Below are 18915 nucleotides of genomic sequence, written 5' to 3'. Positions count from 1 at the left end.
CTGATAAATTGTAATTAATAAAGTTTCCTTAATGTGTTTCTTATGATTTAGATGTATTCAATCTCACACTGTATTTCTATTTGCAAGTTTATCTTGTAAAGTTTGTTAAAATTGTTAAATAATAATAAAAAAAAGGATGAAGTTCCCACATACTTTCTCGTTTGATCTACCCCAGGAAATAAGATTTTAAATGCTCCCAGGTTTCAATCTAATTAAAGTAAAAAATTTAAAAAAAACTTTGTACTTAAACCATTAGTGCCCAATGTTCCCATAATAAAATCCCATATGTGAACGTTGGGCACTAATGGGTTAAACTCTTAATGTTGCACACCTGATGTCTGTTTTGATGCTCCTTTACTAGGTGAAAAATAAATCTCAGCACCAATACGCCTCCTATAACCAGCCCTCCAAATACAATGATTAAGATTTACTACTTATCATTTCTATAGTGCTACTAGATGTACGCAGCGCTGTACACTTAAACATGAAGAGACAGTCCCTGCTCGACAGAGCTTACAATCTAATTAGGACAAACAGGACAAATAAGAGATAAAGGAATATTAAAGCGAGGATAAAATAAGGGTTCTGAACAAGAATTTAGAACAGGTTACTACTGTAACCGAAGAAGGGTTATTCCGTTGTGATAGTTCCTCTATACATCCATATGCTGCACAAGCCGGCATGTTTCTAAATATAACTGGGATGACAGACACCTTGCTTTATTTTGAGTGTACCAATATGGCGGCTACCGAGGGAAACCGGCTTCAGCGGGTCTCCTGTTCTTTCTCCAACCTCCTTGTATTTAACTCAGGATTTTTTTTTCAGCCTTTGGCTCCGCTCCTGTCCGTTACACAGCCACATCCTCTAGTCTTCGCAGCCAGCCGCTGCATCCCAACTTCTCTTGGCAATTACCTCTTCTCTGTCCATGCTGCGCGTGCGCAGTCACTTCATGGTCTACAGCGTTTTCCAGTACGGGCATCTTCCCAAGAACCGTGCACCGTTCTCCGCCACTGCTCCCGACTTCCCCTTCTCCTTCGCTGCGACTTCAGCCAGCGTCGGGATTGACTCTACTGTTCCGGACTAGTTTGTATTAAATATACTATAATCCTGTTGATAAAGCAACGACCAACCTGGAAAATCCCCAGCACCGTTTCGCACAACAATAAAAACGGATTTAAAAGCTCATCGATTATGATGACGCCCAAAAAAAGAAATAGAACGCAACACCAGCCATACTAAAGTAAAGCCAGCCCCGCCCCGCCCGTCTTCCACCAAGTGGTATGCACCAATCCGAAGAGAGCACTCAGCAACCAATCGCTGGCCGTGTTCAGCCCGCGCCCCAGGAAGTGTGTTCTGCTGTCAAGGAGGTCTTATTGAAGAAGGATACCTCATTGATTAAATCTCCTTGGCGGGCGTGGTTGTTATGGTGACACTCTCAATCCCCGCCTCTTCCCATTTTCAATCAGTGACACCGTATAGGAAGTGAGTGAGTCGGTGGTGGGTCCGATTCCTCGTGATGAACAGCAGGGTGGCGGGGTCACCGCTTCACAGTCTGCGGAAACGGGACACCCCAGTCCCGGCCGCCACCTCGGCTCAGCTCATTATAAAGGGTAAGGTAGGGGCTGGCTCACTCGTTTGGCTGGAACGTTAATTTGTATAAGATTTGTTTTACTAGTTTAAGATTGTTGTGGGGTCACAGGTTTGACCAGAACCACCTGTACTAAGCCCTTTCTTTTTATAGTTGTGAACAAGGAGGGAGCCATTAGACCCCCATCTTAAAGAAACAAAAGCTAAAGGCAGTAAAATATCATCAGTGTTGGAGTTTTCATTCAGTCCTCCTGTTTAGCCACTTCTCAGTAAAATGGGAAACCCTCGTGTTGACCCTCATCATACTGACTTTTTTGTCGGGATTATGAGTATGGCACAGGCAGCAGAGGAGTATACTTGGGAAAAGAGATTTAAAAAAGCAAAACCTGTCCATTAAATAAGGTCCCAGTAAATATTTCAGTTCTTTAGGATTGTCCTGAAACCTGTACTATAAGCAACCCTGGAGAAAATATCATAGTACCTGAAGGTACCCCTCCCCCCCCCCCCCCCCCCCCCCCCAATTCTGTAGTGGACTATCAGTATGTTCAAATTGAAGGGTCTGTAAAACAGTAGCAGAATTAGTTTTTACAACATAGGAACCAGCCGGCTAGTCCTAAAGAGGGCAAGCCACATGTTGCATTTGCCTATGGACACTTCATAAGAATATAAGCGTTGCCATATTGGGACAGACCAAAGGCCCATCAAGCCAGCACCCTGTTTATATCAGTGGCCAATCCATGTTACATGTACTTGCCCATATACCGAAAGAGTAAAACAGTTATGTTGCTTATCCTAGAAAAAATAGTGGATTTTCTCAAGTCCAGCTTAATAATGTCATATGGGCTTTCTCCTTTAAGGAAATTCTCCAAATATTTTTTAAACCTTTCTAAACTAACTGCTATTACCACATTATCTGGCAATGAATAGTTCTTGTATTTTTGGAAACAATAAACAAGCGATTCATGTCTACCATTTCTATGCCACTCAGTATGATAGACTTCTGTCATATCTTCCGTCAGTCGTCCCTTCTCCAAGCTGAAGAGTCCTTGCCTCTTTAACTTTTCCTCATAGGGAAGTAGTCCTATTATTATTTTCATTGCTCTTCTCTGTACCGTGATGTGGTGACCAAAATTGCACACAACATTTGAGGTGCAGTCACACCATGGAGTAATACAAAGGCATTATAATATTCTCAGTTTTGTTCTCCATTCATCACGTGACAGTTCATCACCGAGACACTTCATAACCGTGGATATTTCATCACCCAACACTTCACCATGTATTTAAGCTAAATGTATTCATACATATGTGGAAAACTTATGGGCACCTAAATATGGGCCTCACGAAAACTTCTTGCACATAACATTTTCATGAGACTTGTATTTAGGTGCAGAAGAACCATGTTCTTGCCACCTAAATCTGACACTTCATCATGCAACACTTCATTACATACTCAAGCTAAATACATTCAACTTATGAGCATTGGAAAACTTGTAGCAAATAGGGGAGAGGGAAGTGTGCTGGTAATCACAGCGTCTTTGTGCGCATGTCCAAAGGAAACTGGAAGTGCTAGCATACATTTGTGACTATTCTTTTATACCTAAATAATGAGCCTCACTAAAATTTCTTGCACATTAAATTTTCACAAGGCTCATATTAGGCGCAGAAGAACAGTGTTCAAATCTAGCTGCCTTCTTATTGAATTACCCACTAAGGGAGTAGTTTTATAAAGGAGTTTTCACACTTTTATGCACATAAAAGCCTTCAAAATTTCCCCAAGGATTACATGACTAAATCTGAGCACTGTGACAAGCAGGCATGCATTTTTACTTGACCAGCTTTTAGTCGTATTCATGGGCATAGTTGTATATGCAAGAAGTTTTAATGAGACTTATATTTAGGTGCAAAAGAACAGGTGCCAATGTTTACTGGCAGCCCCCCTCACATTTGCCACAAGATTTCCTCTCATATAATTTGAATATCTCAAGCTTCAGTACATGAAGTGTTGCGTGATGAAATGTCTGCAGTGATGAAGTGACATGATGATGAACTGTCATCAAACTGTTGCTTACAGAGTAGAGAGCTGCACGGGAACAGGGATTGCAGGAATCCTGTGGGATTCCCGTGGGGATGGAAGAAGTTCCACAGGAATGGAAGAAGTGCCACAGGAAAATATAATTCTGTTTCCCTTAAGGAATTCAAACCAACATCTCAGTGCATGCTAGGCACCGCTGCTCAATACTTACCATGCTTGCAACCTTTGATTTAGACTGGTTCTAGCCTGGAATGGCTGTTCCTTCAGTCGTGGTTCTGTAGAGTCACTCACTGTTTCCAGTTTTTTTTTAGCTCTGCTTCTTCCTTTTTTTTCAGCCTATTCTCTATTTTTTTTGCTCTTTTTGACAATAGTCAATAGATGAGTATTAATTCTGTCTAGAGATGCAGAACCCACAATCCAGGAATCTAGGGAACTAATAGCTTATGCTTGACTCAAAAAAGAATATGCAATGCATCTGCATCCAGGTCTGGTAGAAACAATGTGGTGCTGGAATAATGAATGGGAAATAGCTGTGATTTTTGTCTTGTCATTTGTTTTGATAGTCTTTTTAATGTATGTTTTATTCTTCACTGTCAAGAACTGTAGATTGGTGGGTTATACAATTTTTAAGTAAGTAAATGAAAGTGTTAAGTGCTTTATGTTTTGAGACTCATTTTGTCCTAGGGCTTCCCACTAGGAGTAGTCTAGTGGTTAGTGCAGTGGACTTTGATCCTGGGGAACTGAGATCGATTTCTACTGCAGGTCCTTGTGACTCTGGGCAAGTCACTTAACCATCCATTGCCCCTGATTCAAAATAAGTACCTGAATATATGTAAACCGCTTTGAATGTGGTTGCAAAAACCTCAGAAAGGCGGTATATCAAGTCCCAATTCCCTTTATGCTTATTTACTCATCTCAAGTTAGAAATATATGAAGCTTGTAGTAAGTGCAAATTGATTTGCCAAAAACCTTCTAGTAGAAACGGGGGAGAAGGAGTTACATTTGCACACAAGTTGCTTTATCACATAGGGGTCCTTTTACAAAGCTGCAGAAAGCACTAGTGCATATGTCTCACAGTAATTTTGCATTGTGTGCATGCAAACTGCATGCTAAAAGAATTATTTTTTTGCGGAGGGACGTGTCTGGGGGTGGAGAGTGCATACTTCTGCACTGGTCAGCGTGTCTGCATTCCTGCGCACTAACTGATTAGCGTGTGAGCCCTTATTGCCTACAAAATAGGTGGTGGTGGTAAGGGCTCATGTGCCAATGGCAAAATTAGCGCATTGCCATTAATTTGGAAAATGGAAAATTAGCCATTTTCCATCTGTGCTAAAAATGGCTTTAGCACATGAGAGAGACCCACGAAAGGGTGCATTAAGGCTACTTTAAAGTGAAGCTTAGTAAAAGGACCCCTTGGTAGCCTAAGTCAAACTCTGTTACCCCCTCCCCCTATTTACTAAGCTGTGTTAGCGGCTGCCGTGCACTAATGCTGACACAGCCCTTCACTTTGAATAGGCTGTGTCAGCATTGCCGCACGGCTTAGTAAACAGGGGGGGGGGAGGGGTTAGGGGTCCTTTTACTAAGGTGCGCTGAAAAATGGACTGCGCTGGTGTAGATGTGTGTATTGGACGCTCACAGGTCCGTTTTTCAGCGCACCTGCAAAAAAGGCCTTTTTGAGGTGGGGGGTGCTGAAAATGGACATGCGGCAAAATGATAATTGGCACGTGTCCATTTTGGGCCTGAGACCTTACCACCACCTGTTGACTTAGTGGTATGGTCTCACGTATTAACCTGGCAGTAATGGTCTACACATGTAGAATGCCAATTACCGCCTGGTTAGCACCACACACCTGAAAATTTAAAATATTTTCCAGCGCACCTAGAGGACGTGCATAGAAAATGAAATTACCACCCGGGCCATGCGGTAGCTGGACGGTAACTCTGAATTGACATGCGTTGGGTGCATGTAGGTGCCTACGCAGCTTAGTATAAGGGCCCCTTAATGTAATAAAATCTAGCCACTAAGTCCAAGTTTTCTGTCACAACAAAAATTAAGGCCCTGTTTACTAAGGCGCGCTAGCTTTTTTAAGAATATATGGGTGTCTCTAGCGTTAGTGTGTTCTAATTTTTAGTGTGTGCTAAAAACACTAGCGCACCTGCAATGAGGCTTAGTAAACAGGGGCCTTAGTCTGTTTCCTCTACTGCTTTTACAGATCTTGGAGAAATTCATTCCAGGCTGCTGGATCACAGACCAATTATTCAAGGAGAAGCACGATACTTTATTAAGGAATTTGAAGTAAGTATTTTTCAATTGCCTTTTGATTTTCCCATTGCTACATGTAAAGGTCCATCATGAAACACAACAATATTCAGCAAAAGGAGGTGTTTTATAGTAAATTTTCATAGTAAAAATTAAGGGCTAGGTTTACTAAGCGGCACTACAGGTGCGTTAGCATTTTTAACGCTCGTAAATGGTATACGCGCGTTTAAATGCTAACGTGCCCATAGAAATGTATAGGCGTGTTAGCATTTGATGCACCTTAAATACGCTAACACACCTTAGTAAACATACCCCTAGGGGCTTTGACTAAATTTTACTGTACATGTAGAGAAGGGATAGAGAATTGCACATGTCCTATGGTTAAAGTATAGATCCACCATGCTAGAGAAAATTTCATTGCAAAAATGAGCCACTTGAGGTCCCTGTGTTTGGCTGCTCTGACTTGGGATACACAGCTAGTAGGAAAAAGTTAATTTTCTTTTATATTCAGTAATTACACAGTGTAATTTGGAAGTATTTGGAGACTGTGTTTTGTTTTTCAGGCCCAGCCTATTGTCTTGAAGAATCTTTTTAATAACATTAGGTCTCCTGTACTGAGACAGACATTCCATGTAGCCCAGTATCCTGTTTCCAACAGTGGCCAATGCAGATTATAAGTACTTGACGGAATCCCAAAATATAGCAGCATTCCTTAATTCTTAACTCAGGGATAAGCAGTGCCTTTCCCCATTCCATAACAGTTTATAGACTTTTCTTCCAGGAATTTGTTCAAACCTTTTTTTAAACCCAGCTATGCTAAATGCTTTTACCACAAGCTCAGGAACTTGTTTCAAGAGGATAACTGTGTTTGAGAGAGAAAATATTTTCGCTTTTTTTTTTTTTTTAATTCTTACTATTTCCACAGTTTCTCTTCTAGTCTTCTTACTTTTGAGAAGTAAACAATTGTTCCACTTAATTCTGGATTTCATAAACCTCTGTCGTGTCTCCCCTTAACCATCTCTTCTCCAAACTGAAGAGCCCCAATTTCCTTACACTTTCTTTATATGAGAGTTGCTCAGAATACTTAAAGTGTGGTTTATTATATTCCTCCATAGCAGCTTTTAATAGTTATATTACATTACAATCAATGCTTGTATGCCATATATACTAAAAATTGGATCAGCGTGGCTCACAATCAAAGAGGATTAGGGCATACCCCAAAATATACAATACCATAAAATAAGACTATAGGATACGCCCCCTTCCCATTTATAATAGTGAGCATTCCCTAGTGTAATGTCAGATGTATATATGTTCTGAGCAGCATGTTAAGCAGGGCAGTAGTTGCCAACTTGTTCCTTGGAGGTGATCTGATGAGTCTGTTTCTTTCAGAATATCAGAATATATTTCATGCATATACAATGTTAATATCCTGAAAATCCAACTGATTTGGAGATCTCCCAAGGACCAATTTGAGGACTGATGTCTTAAAGGTCAAGGAAAGGGTATTCTGAAATCACTTGTTTTCCCAGCACTCAGCCGCATGCAAGCACTGACTTCAGAGGAAGGTGGACTGAATTTTCACTAAATAATAATGCTGTGTGAAGTTGTTTTATACATGCTGGCTACTGTCCATGTTATATATGGATATGCTAGTTGTAGTGTGCTGGCTCTATATGTTTTATTTTCCTTATCCAGGCTCAGGTATAGAACACCCCAGTCTTGATGGGTGGTCCCTTTCAGTCATATTTCAGTTTTAGCTCTGACTCATTTCACCATATAAATATTTCTTCCCCTATAGGCTTTCTTGAATATATGTTACAGAATAGTAATTAGTTCTGTACTTTTTGACTGTGACAACTGTGTTGTAGTTAAGAAAGACATGTTCACCTAAGCCATCGAGACTGCATTTTTAATGAGAGCACCACAGCTGTTTCTGAATGCAGTCTGAAGCTTTCCACAAGTCTTAGAGGCACTAGCCTGTAAAGCAGTGATTTTTCAACCTTTTTCATCTTGTGGCACACTTACAAGGCGCAAGTTAGTCAAGGCACACCACTGGAATCTAACCCATACCCACCTGTCCCTGCTAAGATCCACTCCATCCCCGCAAGTAATCTCCATCTCCACCTATACTTGTAACTTTTGTAACTTTCAGAAGTAGTTATCTCATTTAATTATGCTACCCTGTTTCCCCGAAAGTAAGACATCCCTCGAAAATAAGACCTAGTAGAGGTTTTCCTGAATTGGTAGATATAAGGCCTCCCCCGAAAGTAAGACCTAGCAAATTTTTGTTTGAAAGCAGGGCCACCGAGAGCCGGACAAGGCCACCCCAGCCCCCCCCCCCACCCCCATCCGAGGTCGCCGGGACCCCCCTCCACCCACCCTCCGTCGCTCCCAGAACTAACCTTAAACGCCTCCTTTCACCTTCGCAGCAAGCAGCAGCAGGGCAGACCTCTCCTTCTTTCCGTGCCCCGCCCTCGCGGACGTTACGTCAGGCGAGGGCAGGACATGGAAGGAAGAAGTGGCCTGCCCTGCTGCTGCTTGCTGCGAAGGTGAAAGGAGGCGTTTAAGGTTAGTTCCGGGAGCGACGGCGGGCCGGCCAACCCCGATCCAACCCCGATGTTTCCCCGAAAAATAAGACAGCCCCTGAAAATAAGACCTAGCGCATTTTTGGGGGCAAAAATTAATATAAGACAGTGTCTTATTTTCAGGGAAACATGGTACTGAAATACATTAAAGCACCAATATACCTTCTACTGGGAAACTGAAACAAGATGAACTGTTACAGGTTCCTACACAGACACCACATACCAGCAGAATCTTTCACCTCAGTTGCAGGTGCAGAACATGACTCTCACCTGATTCAAAATAGGGAACCGCAGAAAACATGCAGACAAAAAGTGAAATGGAGACAAAAACTGAAAGCAGAGATACCAGATGCTGCATGTTGTGCAACACCAGAGAAATAGAAAGAAATGCATTTCCTCCTGTACAGTGCAGAATAAAGCCAACAGATAAATTTTCAACGCTGGCATAATTCAATGACTAAACTGAAAATAAAATCATTTTCCTACCTTTGTAGTCTGATGATTTTATTATTCCAATCATCCTGTTCCCAATCTTTGGTTCTGCTTTCCTCTGTCTGTGCTCTTAACTGTTTCCAGGGCCTCCTTTCCATTTGCTGTTTCTTTTTTCAACTCCTGTCCTGTCTGTTTAGCACTGATCTTTCATGTTCAGCTTTCTTCAATTTCTCTGCCTCCTTCTCAAATCTGTCTTGTTTCCCTCTCTCTTCCCTTCATGTGCAGCTTGTATCCCCTCTTCCCTTCCCTTTATGTGCAGCATTTCACTCATTTTCCTCTGTGGTATTGTCGCTTCCTCCTCCCCACCTGTGTTCCTTCCTGCAGGTCCAATATCTTTCCCTACCTTCCTCCTCCCACCCCTCAGGCCTCTCCCCTCCGCTTCAATTCTACAAACTTTGTGGTTGCCAGCAGTTATTAGAACAGACCTTCTTCTGGCAGTCTGGAGGCTTTCCCTCTGTCGCGTGCCTCCCATGCGGCAAAAGAAAGCACCGCAAAAGCCCACCTTTTTATTTGGCATATCTTCAAGGAGGTGGGCATTTCCAAATGCTTTCTCTCTCTGTTGATGTTATCAATAGAAATCAAACAAAATAAAACATGGAAAAGAAAATAAGATGATACCTTTTTTATTGGACATAACTTAATACATTTCTTGATTAGCTTTCGAAGGTTGCCCTTCTTCGTCAGATCGGAAATAAGCAAATGTGCTAGCTGACAGTGTATATAAGTGAAAACATTCAAGCATTACTATGACAGTCTGACAGGGTGGGAGGATGGGGGTGGGTAGGAGGTATGCATGGGGACATCAAAGCATATCATTGATATTCTAACAGGATGGGTGTGGATAGGTGAGGGGTGCGCTGGCGTTTTTAGTGCGCGCTAAACGTTAGAGATGCTCATTTATTTCTGTGGGTGTCACTATAGTGTTTAGTGCACCTTTGTAAAAGGTTGGCACAAACTGAAAAATCATGACAGACTTGTCTCTCTTTTGGAGACTGTTGAGTAACAATAACAAAACACAATGTATGATGTTACACATGTTTTGGAATTATGTTTTAAAGTATTTTGTTTTGGGAAAAGTTGGAAGGATCAAAAATGTATCCTGGTCTGCAGTAAACCCTGTGCTATGCTTTTTAAAATACTGACTCTGTCCAGTGGAGGCAGATGTCTACCACCAGGTGGTGCTGTTTGATCACTGTGAAACAAATATGTGACAAGTTTCACTTGGCTGTTTGCTAGAGAGATGGAGTCTCCCCAGCCACTCCCGTTCTTTCCACTCAAGACAGATGCAATTTTAAGTACATTTCTGTTCTTTGCTTACATGTATAAAGCTTTTTGTTCTTGGTGATTGGATGCACAACATGAGTGACATTCCTCAAAAAACTAGAAAATCAGACCGAGACCTTGAAAGGTACTTAAGGTGCAGGGCATGGTGCATGGTCCTCTCCCTGGAGCCAATTCTCAAAGGTTTATGATGCAGTCCTCATTCTACCATGAACTTATTGCAAAAAGATTGTCACAGCATGCTCAAACTAATGAGCATGCAAATTACTGCTCCATGAAAATTGCAGCAGTAATCTGCAGTTTAGCACTAAATGTCAGCTTTCCTCTCACCCCCCCCAGTCCCATTAAAAAAAAAATCCTCCTTGATAATCTAGTGTCCCCCACGACCCAGACCCATGACTGCCCCTGACCTCATACCTAAAAGGAAGCAGGAGGGATGCCCACGTGTTCTTCAGCCATTATCTGCAAGGTGTGGGCATCACTTCTTCCTCCTTCCAGTTACTAGGTTGGCGGGCCTTGGGTTTGGGTTGCAGGGTGGGGTGCACTAGACTACCAGGGAGAGTTTTTTTTTTTTAATGGTACTGGGGTGGGGGGAAATGAGAGAAAAGACCTCTACACTACCAGGGATTTGTGTGGGTGGGAAGGAAGGGGCCTGGGGCTATTATACCACCTAGGACTCTTTCATTTTTTATTGGTGGGAGGAGGCCGGGCTGGGTTGGATCGGGCTCAGCTTGGGGGGGGGGGGGGGGTGGAGGCCAGCAAGCAGTTGGGTTGGAGGGGAGAAAGGGGTGCTGCTTAGGGTTACCAGAAAAAGGAGGACGGATTGAGCCAGCCGGGTTTTACTTCCATTGCTTTCAGTGGAACTGCTAGACTCTCTCCTGTCAACCAGACCTTCTAAACTGCCTCAGCCCTGTCAGTTTCCTGCACTAAATGCGCATGAGAGAACTTTTTTTTTTGTGCATAGCTGTGAGGTGCGGGTTTAAACTCGTGCTGAAGCTATTTGAACATTTTTCGCACAATAACATGTGTTCAAACCTGACATTAACCGCATGTTAATGGGCAATAGTTTTGAGTTTCGGCCCCCCTGAGATTCAGATAATTCATTGAACAATCACAATTGACCCTCCTTTTGCTTTGTTGTTCTCCGAAAAACAATCCCGTTAATACAAAAGTTACAAGTGTTACTGAGGTCTTGCTGGTTTATTTGGACAATTTTAAAAATTAGGGCTTTTATCTGCTGTTGTTTTTTTTATGTTATAGTGAAAATAATTTTTTAAAACCTTTCTTTTGATGGGATGGGATGGAGTATGTATTGGTCTTGTTCTCTTTTGGTCTTATTTTGGGGGCTTCCCCCCACCCCATTTGTCTTCTCCTTAATCCTGTTCCAGGTATTCCCCTGTCTGCATTACTTTCTCCCCTCTGTTGTCATCTGTGTTTCTCTTTTCTTTCCTTCTAAATTTCTTCTTTACATCACTATGACTTCACTTTATGAACTCATTCCTTGATATCACCCCTTGTTTTCCAACATGTTCTTTCCTTCACCATTTTCATTCTCCAGTTTTCAGTATCCCTAAATTTCACTTCTTCAACCCTGCTCTCCACTGCCCCTCTCAGCTCTCCATTTCCTCCTCAATGGGTAACCCTACCCCAGTTAGTCTTCTGGTTTCTTGCTCCCTTCTCCTTTCTCTCTCTCAGCTCAACACTGATTTTCTTACCCTTTCTACCATTCAATTTCACTTACCTCCTTTCATGTTTCTCGTCTGCACCCTGACTTCCTCATACCCCATTATCCTGTCTAATGCTTTCCCCATCACCCTCTCTCTAATTTGCTCTTGCTGTAAATCATCCCCGTGCATACTCTTCTTGCAACCACCCCACCACACAGCAGTTTCTATCTGGTTATCTACCGTATATCTTTCCCCATCACCTCTTCTGTCTGTTCTTTGTGTTAAGTTAATATTTCAGTCAGCCTGCTTCTCTTTCTCAGGTTGTTGAGAACATCTCTAAATTCAGTTTCAATAATGTTTCAGTTTGTTCCTATACAATTAACCTAAATCATCAGTCTAGTATTCAAGGTGGATGCTAAATGTAAAAAACCCCTGTCAGTTTTTGCTGCTGAAAATTCTTACAGATTATCCGGATAGTGCCAAGGCAGAGCGAGAGCAATCCACATAACTTTACAGATAGCTAGCAATATTCAGCCACTATCCATAGAGCTATACGGTTTAGTTTAAGACAGCTAAAAGCTTGTTCTAACTTAAACCTTGTAGGTATATGGATAGTGGGTGCATATCGCCGTTATCAGAACAGCCAGTAAAGGTCAGTGGTGTGTGTTTGTATGCCCCACTCACAAACGCTCACCTTGGTTCTCTCCAGAACTTCGGATACTTAAACACGAAGGACAAAAACTGGAAAGTAGATAGCGTAAATCTCGCTTGGATAAAGACAGGCTAAACTGTAGGAAGCACACAACAAAGTACCGCCAAGCCTTAACAGCAACCCAAAAAAACAATATTTCTCTCAATGCATTGCACAGGCTGCCAATTCAACCAAGCAGTTGTTCAGTACAGTAAACAGCCTACTGCAACCCCCACAACAGAACCAGCCTGCCCAGTCTAAACTGAACTGCAATGATTTTGCTGCATACTTTGCCAACAAAGTCTCTGCCAGGATTTATAGGCAATCCTACCCAGTCCCCAACATGTGTGTGTGCGCGTCCATGATCAGGGCCGGTCTTAGGCAGAGGCGACCAAGGCGGCCGCATAGGGCCCCGCGCCTAAGGGGGCCCCGCTCAGCGTGCCTCAACTCTGCCTCGTGCCTCCGCTCTGACCCGGACCGCATCGAGTCACTCAACCTCTCTCCAGCCATAGGCAGATAAAGCATTCCTGGCATACCTTGTACACTGTAGCACTGTGCTGGATCTTTCCTTATTTTCTCCTTTGTTATGAGAATTGGAACTACTAATTGTAGTGGACTTGAACTGAATAATTTCTGGGGAGGGGAGGTTTCATGATGATAGCATTGTGCTTATTATTTCAATCAGTTTTTTTTGTACAAGTTTAGCTTCATTTGTCTTTATTTGAAATTTCATAAATAAAAAAAATTTCTAAAAATGGAATAATCTTATCAACGGGGTGGAGCTAGGGGGCGGGGCTAGGATGGGGCCCCACCAAATTGGTCTGCACAGGGCCCCGCACTTGCTAAGACCGGCCCTGTCCATGATTGCCACTTCTACAGATAGAAGCACTGAATAAACGTAAAGTACAGCGAGTGTTTAAAAAAAACTGACCATGGAGTTTAAATATTGACCTGTGTATGTTCAAGTATGCCTACATTCCAAAACTAACGTAAATGTTTAGACTGATTATTAATTCTATGTAGAACTGCAAATTAATCGCAGCTAACTCTGTGATTGATGCATTAATTATTAATTGTGATTTTAAAAGAATATAATCACATTGTAGGGTCTCCTGTCTTCTCCAAACATCTTTTCTGCTCTCTTCCACTCCCAAAACCCTGTCCTCGTTACGATCCAGCATCTTTCTTCCACCTATGATTCAGCATCACCCTCTCTCCCATGCTGGCTTACCTTAAATGTGGTCTTCTGTTGGTCCCCAGCAGCAGCAGTAGCATTGCATATACTCTGCCTGCCACCTGCTTTGAAGCCTCCTTGGACATCACTTCCTGTTTCTACATTGGCAGGATGAGCCAGAGGTAAGACTTCTGGGCAGGCAGGAGGCAGTGTATGTGCAATGCCGCCAGGGACCAACAGAAGACCACCTTTCAGGTAGACCAGTTTCTGTGAATCATGCCATTTTACAGGAGAGGCTACCACAGGCTGGGGTAAGAGAAACAACATTGATATATTTATTTTTATGTAACTAATTTATATCTCGCACAGGCTACAGTTCTTCATAGATGACAAATAAAATATACATAATAACCATTAAATAAAACAACAAAAATCTAATAATTCAAAATAAAAACAAAAACCACACATTAATTTAATCATATCATTTCAATTAGATAGAATTTTTCAAGTTGGGGGTGAGAGAGATGAGTCACAAGTTATATAACTGTTAAATGTGCTGCCCCAGGGCTTACCCCCAATCCCTTTTAATTTGTATTTGTTGGCTTTGGCAAGTTGTATTCAGACATTTACATTTTCCCCATTTTTAAATACATAAGATATTCAGGGGTTTTTTTTTTCTTACAATGAGTGATTGGCCAGAATTTCAGAGAAATCCAGGGGCGTGTGTGGCTGCTAGAGATCATGGCTGCCATTTTTCAGCTGGAGCCATCAAGGCAGTAGTGAGTGGAGTTCACTCCTCTGCAACTATCCACTAGACCACCAGGGACATTATGATAAGGTCGGGGGGGCCTGCTGGGATGTGGGAGGGGGGGGGGGGTCTTCTCTAGTTGGGAGGATCAGGATGGGATAAGAGTTGGGTAAATGACAAATCCCCTTATGTGGGTTCTAGACGATATTTAGTTGAGACCTCCATAAGTCCCAGCAGCCAGCATACGTCCGGTCATACCTGGATAGTCAATGCCAGTAGCTGGACATGGTTCGAATTGAATATGCAGGTCTAATTTAGTTAGCAATCATCAGCATTAAAAAAAAAAAACGCTGACCACGGCCAGCTGAATATTTACTGGTGTATTTAATTAAATTAGTGGTACGTTTTTCCTCTGAAAAGTATCCTTTACATTAGATGAAAATAGATGTTGAGGTACCTAAAACCTTCTGCATCTCATTTTAATAAGCCATGATGACAATCACAGTTGAAGGGCATTGGTTCCAATTTATTCCAGTTTATTTTGTTGTCTGATATGAGAGAATGAAGAAGAGAGAATAGTAGTATAACCAAAACTTTGTATTGGTTAAATATGAGTATGTTAATCATCATATATGAATAGATATTCTGAAAGACTTTATCCATTGAGTCTGGCGAGAGCCCTTATAGCCATGGCCAAAGATTATAGTTATAGTTTATTAAGGGCCCTGTTTACAAAGGCGCTAGCATTTTTAGCGTGTGCTAAAAATTAGCATGTGCTAACCATGTAGATGCCCATAATATTCCTATGGGCGTCTACACGGTTAGCATTTGCTAAAAAAGTTAGAGCACCTTTATAAACAGGGCCCTAAACTTGCTCTACCACTCTAACTAGCAGAGTGGTGTACAGACTAAATAATTAAAAAAAACAAAGGAAAAGAAAAGGAACTACACTATCAATAGGACAGCACCCCAATCACACAGAAGAGAAGGGAAAGGAGCAGGGGTGGGAAGGTTCCAGTGCAAATAACAATGGGGGGGGGGGGGGGGGTTGAAAATGAGAAACCCTGCCTGATACTTTTGTAATAACGTTTATTAGATAGTCATTCATGTATAGTGTAGCCATCAGGAAGGAACAGAATAGATTAGCCATTTGCAGAAAGACTGGACCAACAAGCTAAGAACACGACCAAGAAAATGTTCCACACTATGTGGAAACTCAAATGTATAAAAACCTTACTTTCCCAGGGATTCAGTCCGCAACATGATCCAAACCATGGTGCTAACCCATGTAGACTACTGCAATAGTATTTACGTAGGCTGCAAAGATCAAATCATAAGAAAACTACAGACAGCAGAAAACACAGCTGCCAGACTTATCTTCGGAAACACACGCTTCGAAAGCGCAAAACCCCTCCTAAGAAGCTTACATTGGCTTCCTATTAACGCTCACGTAACATTCAAAATATGCACAATAGTCCACAGAATCATTTACGGACTCACACCAGATTACATGACAGAACTTTATCGATCTACCAATAAGAAACTTGACGAGAACAGCAAGAACCTACCTAACCCTTCAGTACTCCAATTGCAAAGGTATAAAATACAAATCTTTACATGCCGCCAGCCTGTCGTTTATAGGCACACAACTTTCGATCTCACTACCCAAAGACCTGAAACTTACAGAAAACTACACTACAATTCAGAAAAAAACTGAAAACACATCTTTTCAAGGAGTCTTTCCCCCCTGGATCTGCCTAATCCCACACCACCATATATCACGAAAAGTTTAGAAATGGAAAACAATAATATTAACCTCTCTCACAATATGCTAATATATCAACCTAAGCGTGTATTGTACTTCTGTATTATGTATTAGACTTCTCCTGTTTCCACATTTTCCCACGTACGCTGGGAAAATGTGGGATACAAATGCAATAAATAAATAAATAAAACATCAACCCACTCTATTACTGTTAAGTGTTTTCTCTGCATCTAGAGAGAAAGCAGCCACAAATATAGGCGATTTGGCCAGATGTAATTGTAATGTCCCTGTACTAGGTGCTCCTGGATTCCAGGTCTGAACCAGTTGGAACTCCCGAAGGCAGTCTCCATCGATCCCTTACTTGCTTGACGCTCAGTGCCTCCACCTAGGGAAAGAAAGCATTAGCACGTGGGATTACCCTCTTCTTCCCCTAGGAAATCATAGAAATACAAATCCAAAGGGAAATTGCTGTGAACAAGGCTGGCCATCAAATTCCACAGGTCCGGCTGTGGTGGGTGTTCCAGCGCTGGGAAGATCTTCAGGTTCGGGAGACACACTCTCTCAGGTCCAAAGATTACGCTGGAGTCAGCAGTTTATGAAAAAAAACTCACTGTTTATTCTTCAAATCTGCAAAAACAGGAACATCATATCAACACTGAAGAGGACTGCACATTTCTTTCCTCCTTGAAACTAACCACCTGTTCCTCTGATCCTATTCCCACCCACCTACTTAGCACTATCTCTTCTGCTGTCATCCCCTCTATCTGTCATATCCTCAGTCTTTCACTTTCCACTGCGACTGTTCAAAAAACTTTCATTGGACCCTACCTGTCCTTCCAACTATCGCCCCATCTCCCTCATCCCTTTTCTACCCAAGATACTTGAAAGTGCTGTTCACCACCATTGTCTTGACTTTTTCATCTCAAACTATTCTTGATCCACTTCAGTCTGGCGTTTGCCCTCTTCATTCAACTGAAACAGTGCTTGCTAATGTCTCCAATGACCTGTTCCTGGCCAGATCCAAAGGTCTCTATTCTATCCTCATCCTTCTCGATCTATCTGCTGCTTTTGACACTGTTGATCACCACCTACTCCTTGATTTCACTTGGATTTCAGGGCTCTGTTCTTTCCTGGTTTTCTTCTTATCTCTCCCATCGCACTTTTAGTGTATACTCTGGTGGTTCCTCCTCCACTTCTGTCTCACTATCAATTGGTGTACCTCAGTTCTGTCTTGGGACCTCTTCTTTTCGCCATCTATACTTCTTCCCTTGGTGCTCCGATCTCATCCCATGGTTTTCAGTATCACCTTTATGCTGATGACTCCCAGATCTACCTCTCCACACCAGAAATTTCAGCAGGAATCCAGGCCCAAGTATCAGTCTGCCTGTCTCACCGCCACCTGAAACTAAACATGACCAAAACTGAGCTTCTTATCTTTCCCCCTAAACCCACCTCTCCTCTAACCCCCATTCTCAATCTCTATGGATAACACTCATCCTCCCTGTCCCATCAGCTCATAACCTTGGGGTTATCTTTGACTCCTCTCTATCTCTTTCTCTGCATATATCCAACAGACTGATAAAACCTGTCGTTTCTTTCTCTATAATATCACCAAAATTTGTCGTTTCTTTCTCTATAATATCACCAAAATTTATCCTTTTCTTTCTGAGCACACTACCAAAAACCTTATCCACACTCTTATCACAACTCGCTTAGACTACTGTAGCTTGCTTCCCACAGATCTCCCACTAAGCCATCTCTCTCCCCTTCAACCTGTTCAACATTCTGCTGCACGACTTATATTCCGCCAGTGTTGCTATGCTCATATTAGCCCTCTCCTCAAGTCACTTCATTGGCTCCCTATCCATTTTCGCATACAGTTCAAACTCCTCTTACTGACTTACAAGTGCATTCACTCTGCAGCTCTACAGTACCTCTCCACCCTTATCTCTCCGTACACTCCTCCCTGGGATCTCTGTTCTTTGGGTAAATCTCTCTTATCTGTATCCTTGTGTACTGCAAACTCCAGACTCCATTCCTTTTATATTGCTGCACCATATTCCTGGTATAGACTTCTTGAGCCAGTACATCAAGCTCCATCTCTGGCTGTCTTCAGATGTAGGCTAAAAGCCCACCTTTTTGATGCTGCTTTTTTAACTCCTAACCCCTATTCACTTGTTCAGTACCCATGTCTGTTTTATCATTTCCACCTTAGTATTTCCCTTATCCCTTATTTGTCCTGTTACTCCTAATTGGATTGTAAGCTCTGTCGAGCAGGGACTGTCTCTTCATGTTTAATGTACAGCGCTGTGTACATCTAGTAGTGCTTTAAAAATAAGTAGTAGTAACTCTCAACATTGAATGCATATTTTTTAAAACCATAATCCTTCTGGTATTCCCCAGGGGAACTCCTGTATTCTTCCTCTTGGATATATTTACAGATGCTTTTCAGCAGGACTGTGTACACATTTTATAGACTCTTATCCATGTCTATCCCAGAGACTAGTGTCCCAAAGGCTGTGCGCCTCTCAGTTTCACAGGCCCAGAGCCCTGTGGCCTGACCTCCCTCCAGGGTGACCTTTACTTTGGACCCACCCTGGTCTTGGGATGGGTACTCCCTGGCTCCA

General features: G+C 42.2%; 1 protein-coding gene across 2 annotated transcripts in view; it reads left to right on the top strand.

The window, feature by feature from the left end:
- Positions 1 to 1345: 1345 nt before the first annotated feature.
- BLOC1S5 (biogenesis of lysosomal organelles complex 1 subunit 5) overlaps positions 1346 to 18915 on the top strand; it is an 89764-nt gene continuing 72194 nt past the window's right edge. Inside the window, exons 1-2 of one of the 2 annotated variants that reach the window (XM_030208982.1) lie at positions 1346 to 1610; positions 5836 to 5918. In XM_030208982.1, coding sequence (XP_030064842.1) covers positions 1517 to 1610; positions 5836 to 5918 — 177 coding nt within the window. In that variant the 5' untranslated portion in view covers positions 1346 to 1516. The remainder of the gene's footprint in view (positions 1611 to 5835; positions 5919 to 18915) is intronic. The other variant, XM_030208972.1, reaches the window with a different exon arrangement.

The sequence above is a fragment of the Microcaecilia unicolor genome, chromosome 1 (assembly GCF_901765095.1).
Source record: "Microcaecilia unicolor chromosome 1, aMicUni1.1, whole genome shotgun sequence".
In the NCBI taxonomy this organism is placed as follows: Eukaryota; Metazoa; Chordata; class Amphibia; order Gymnophiona; family Siphonopidae; genus Microcaecilia; species Microcaecilia unicolor.
This window is presented reverse-complemented; position numbering and strand designations above follow the sequence as displayed.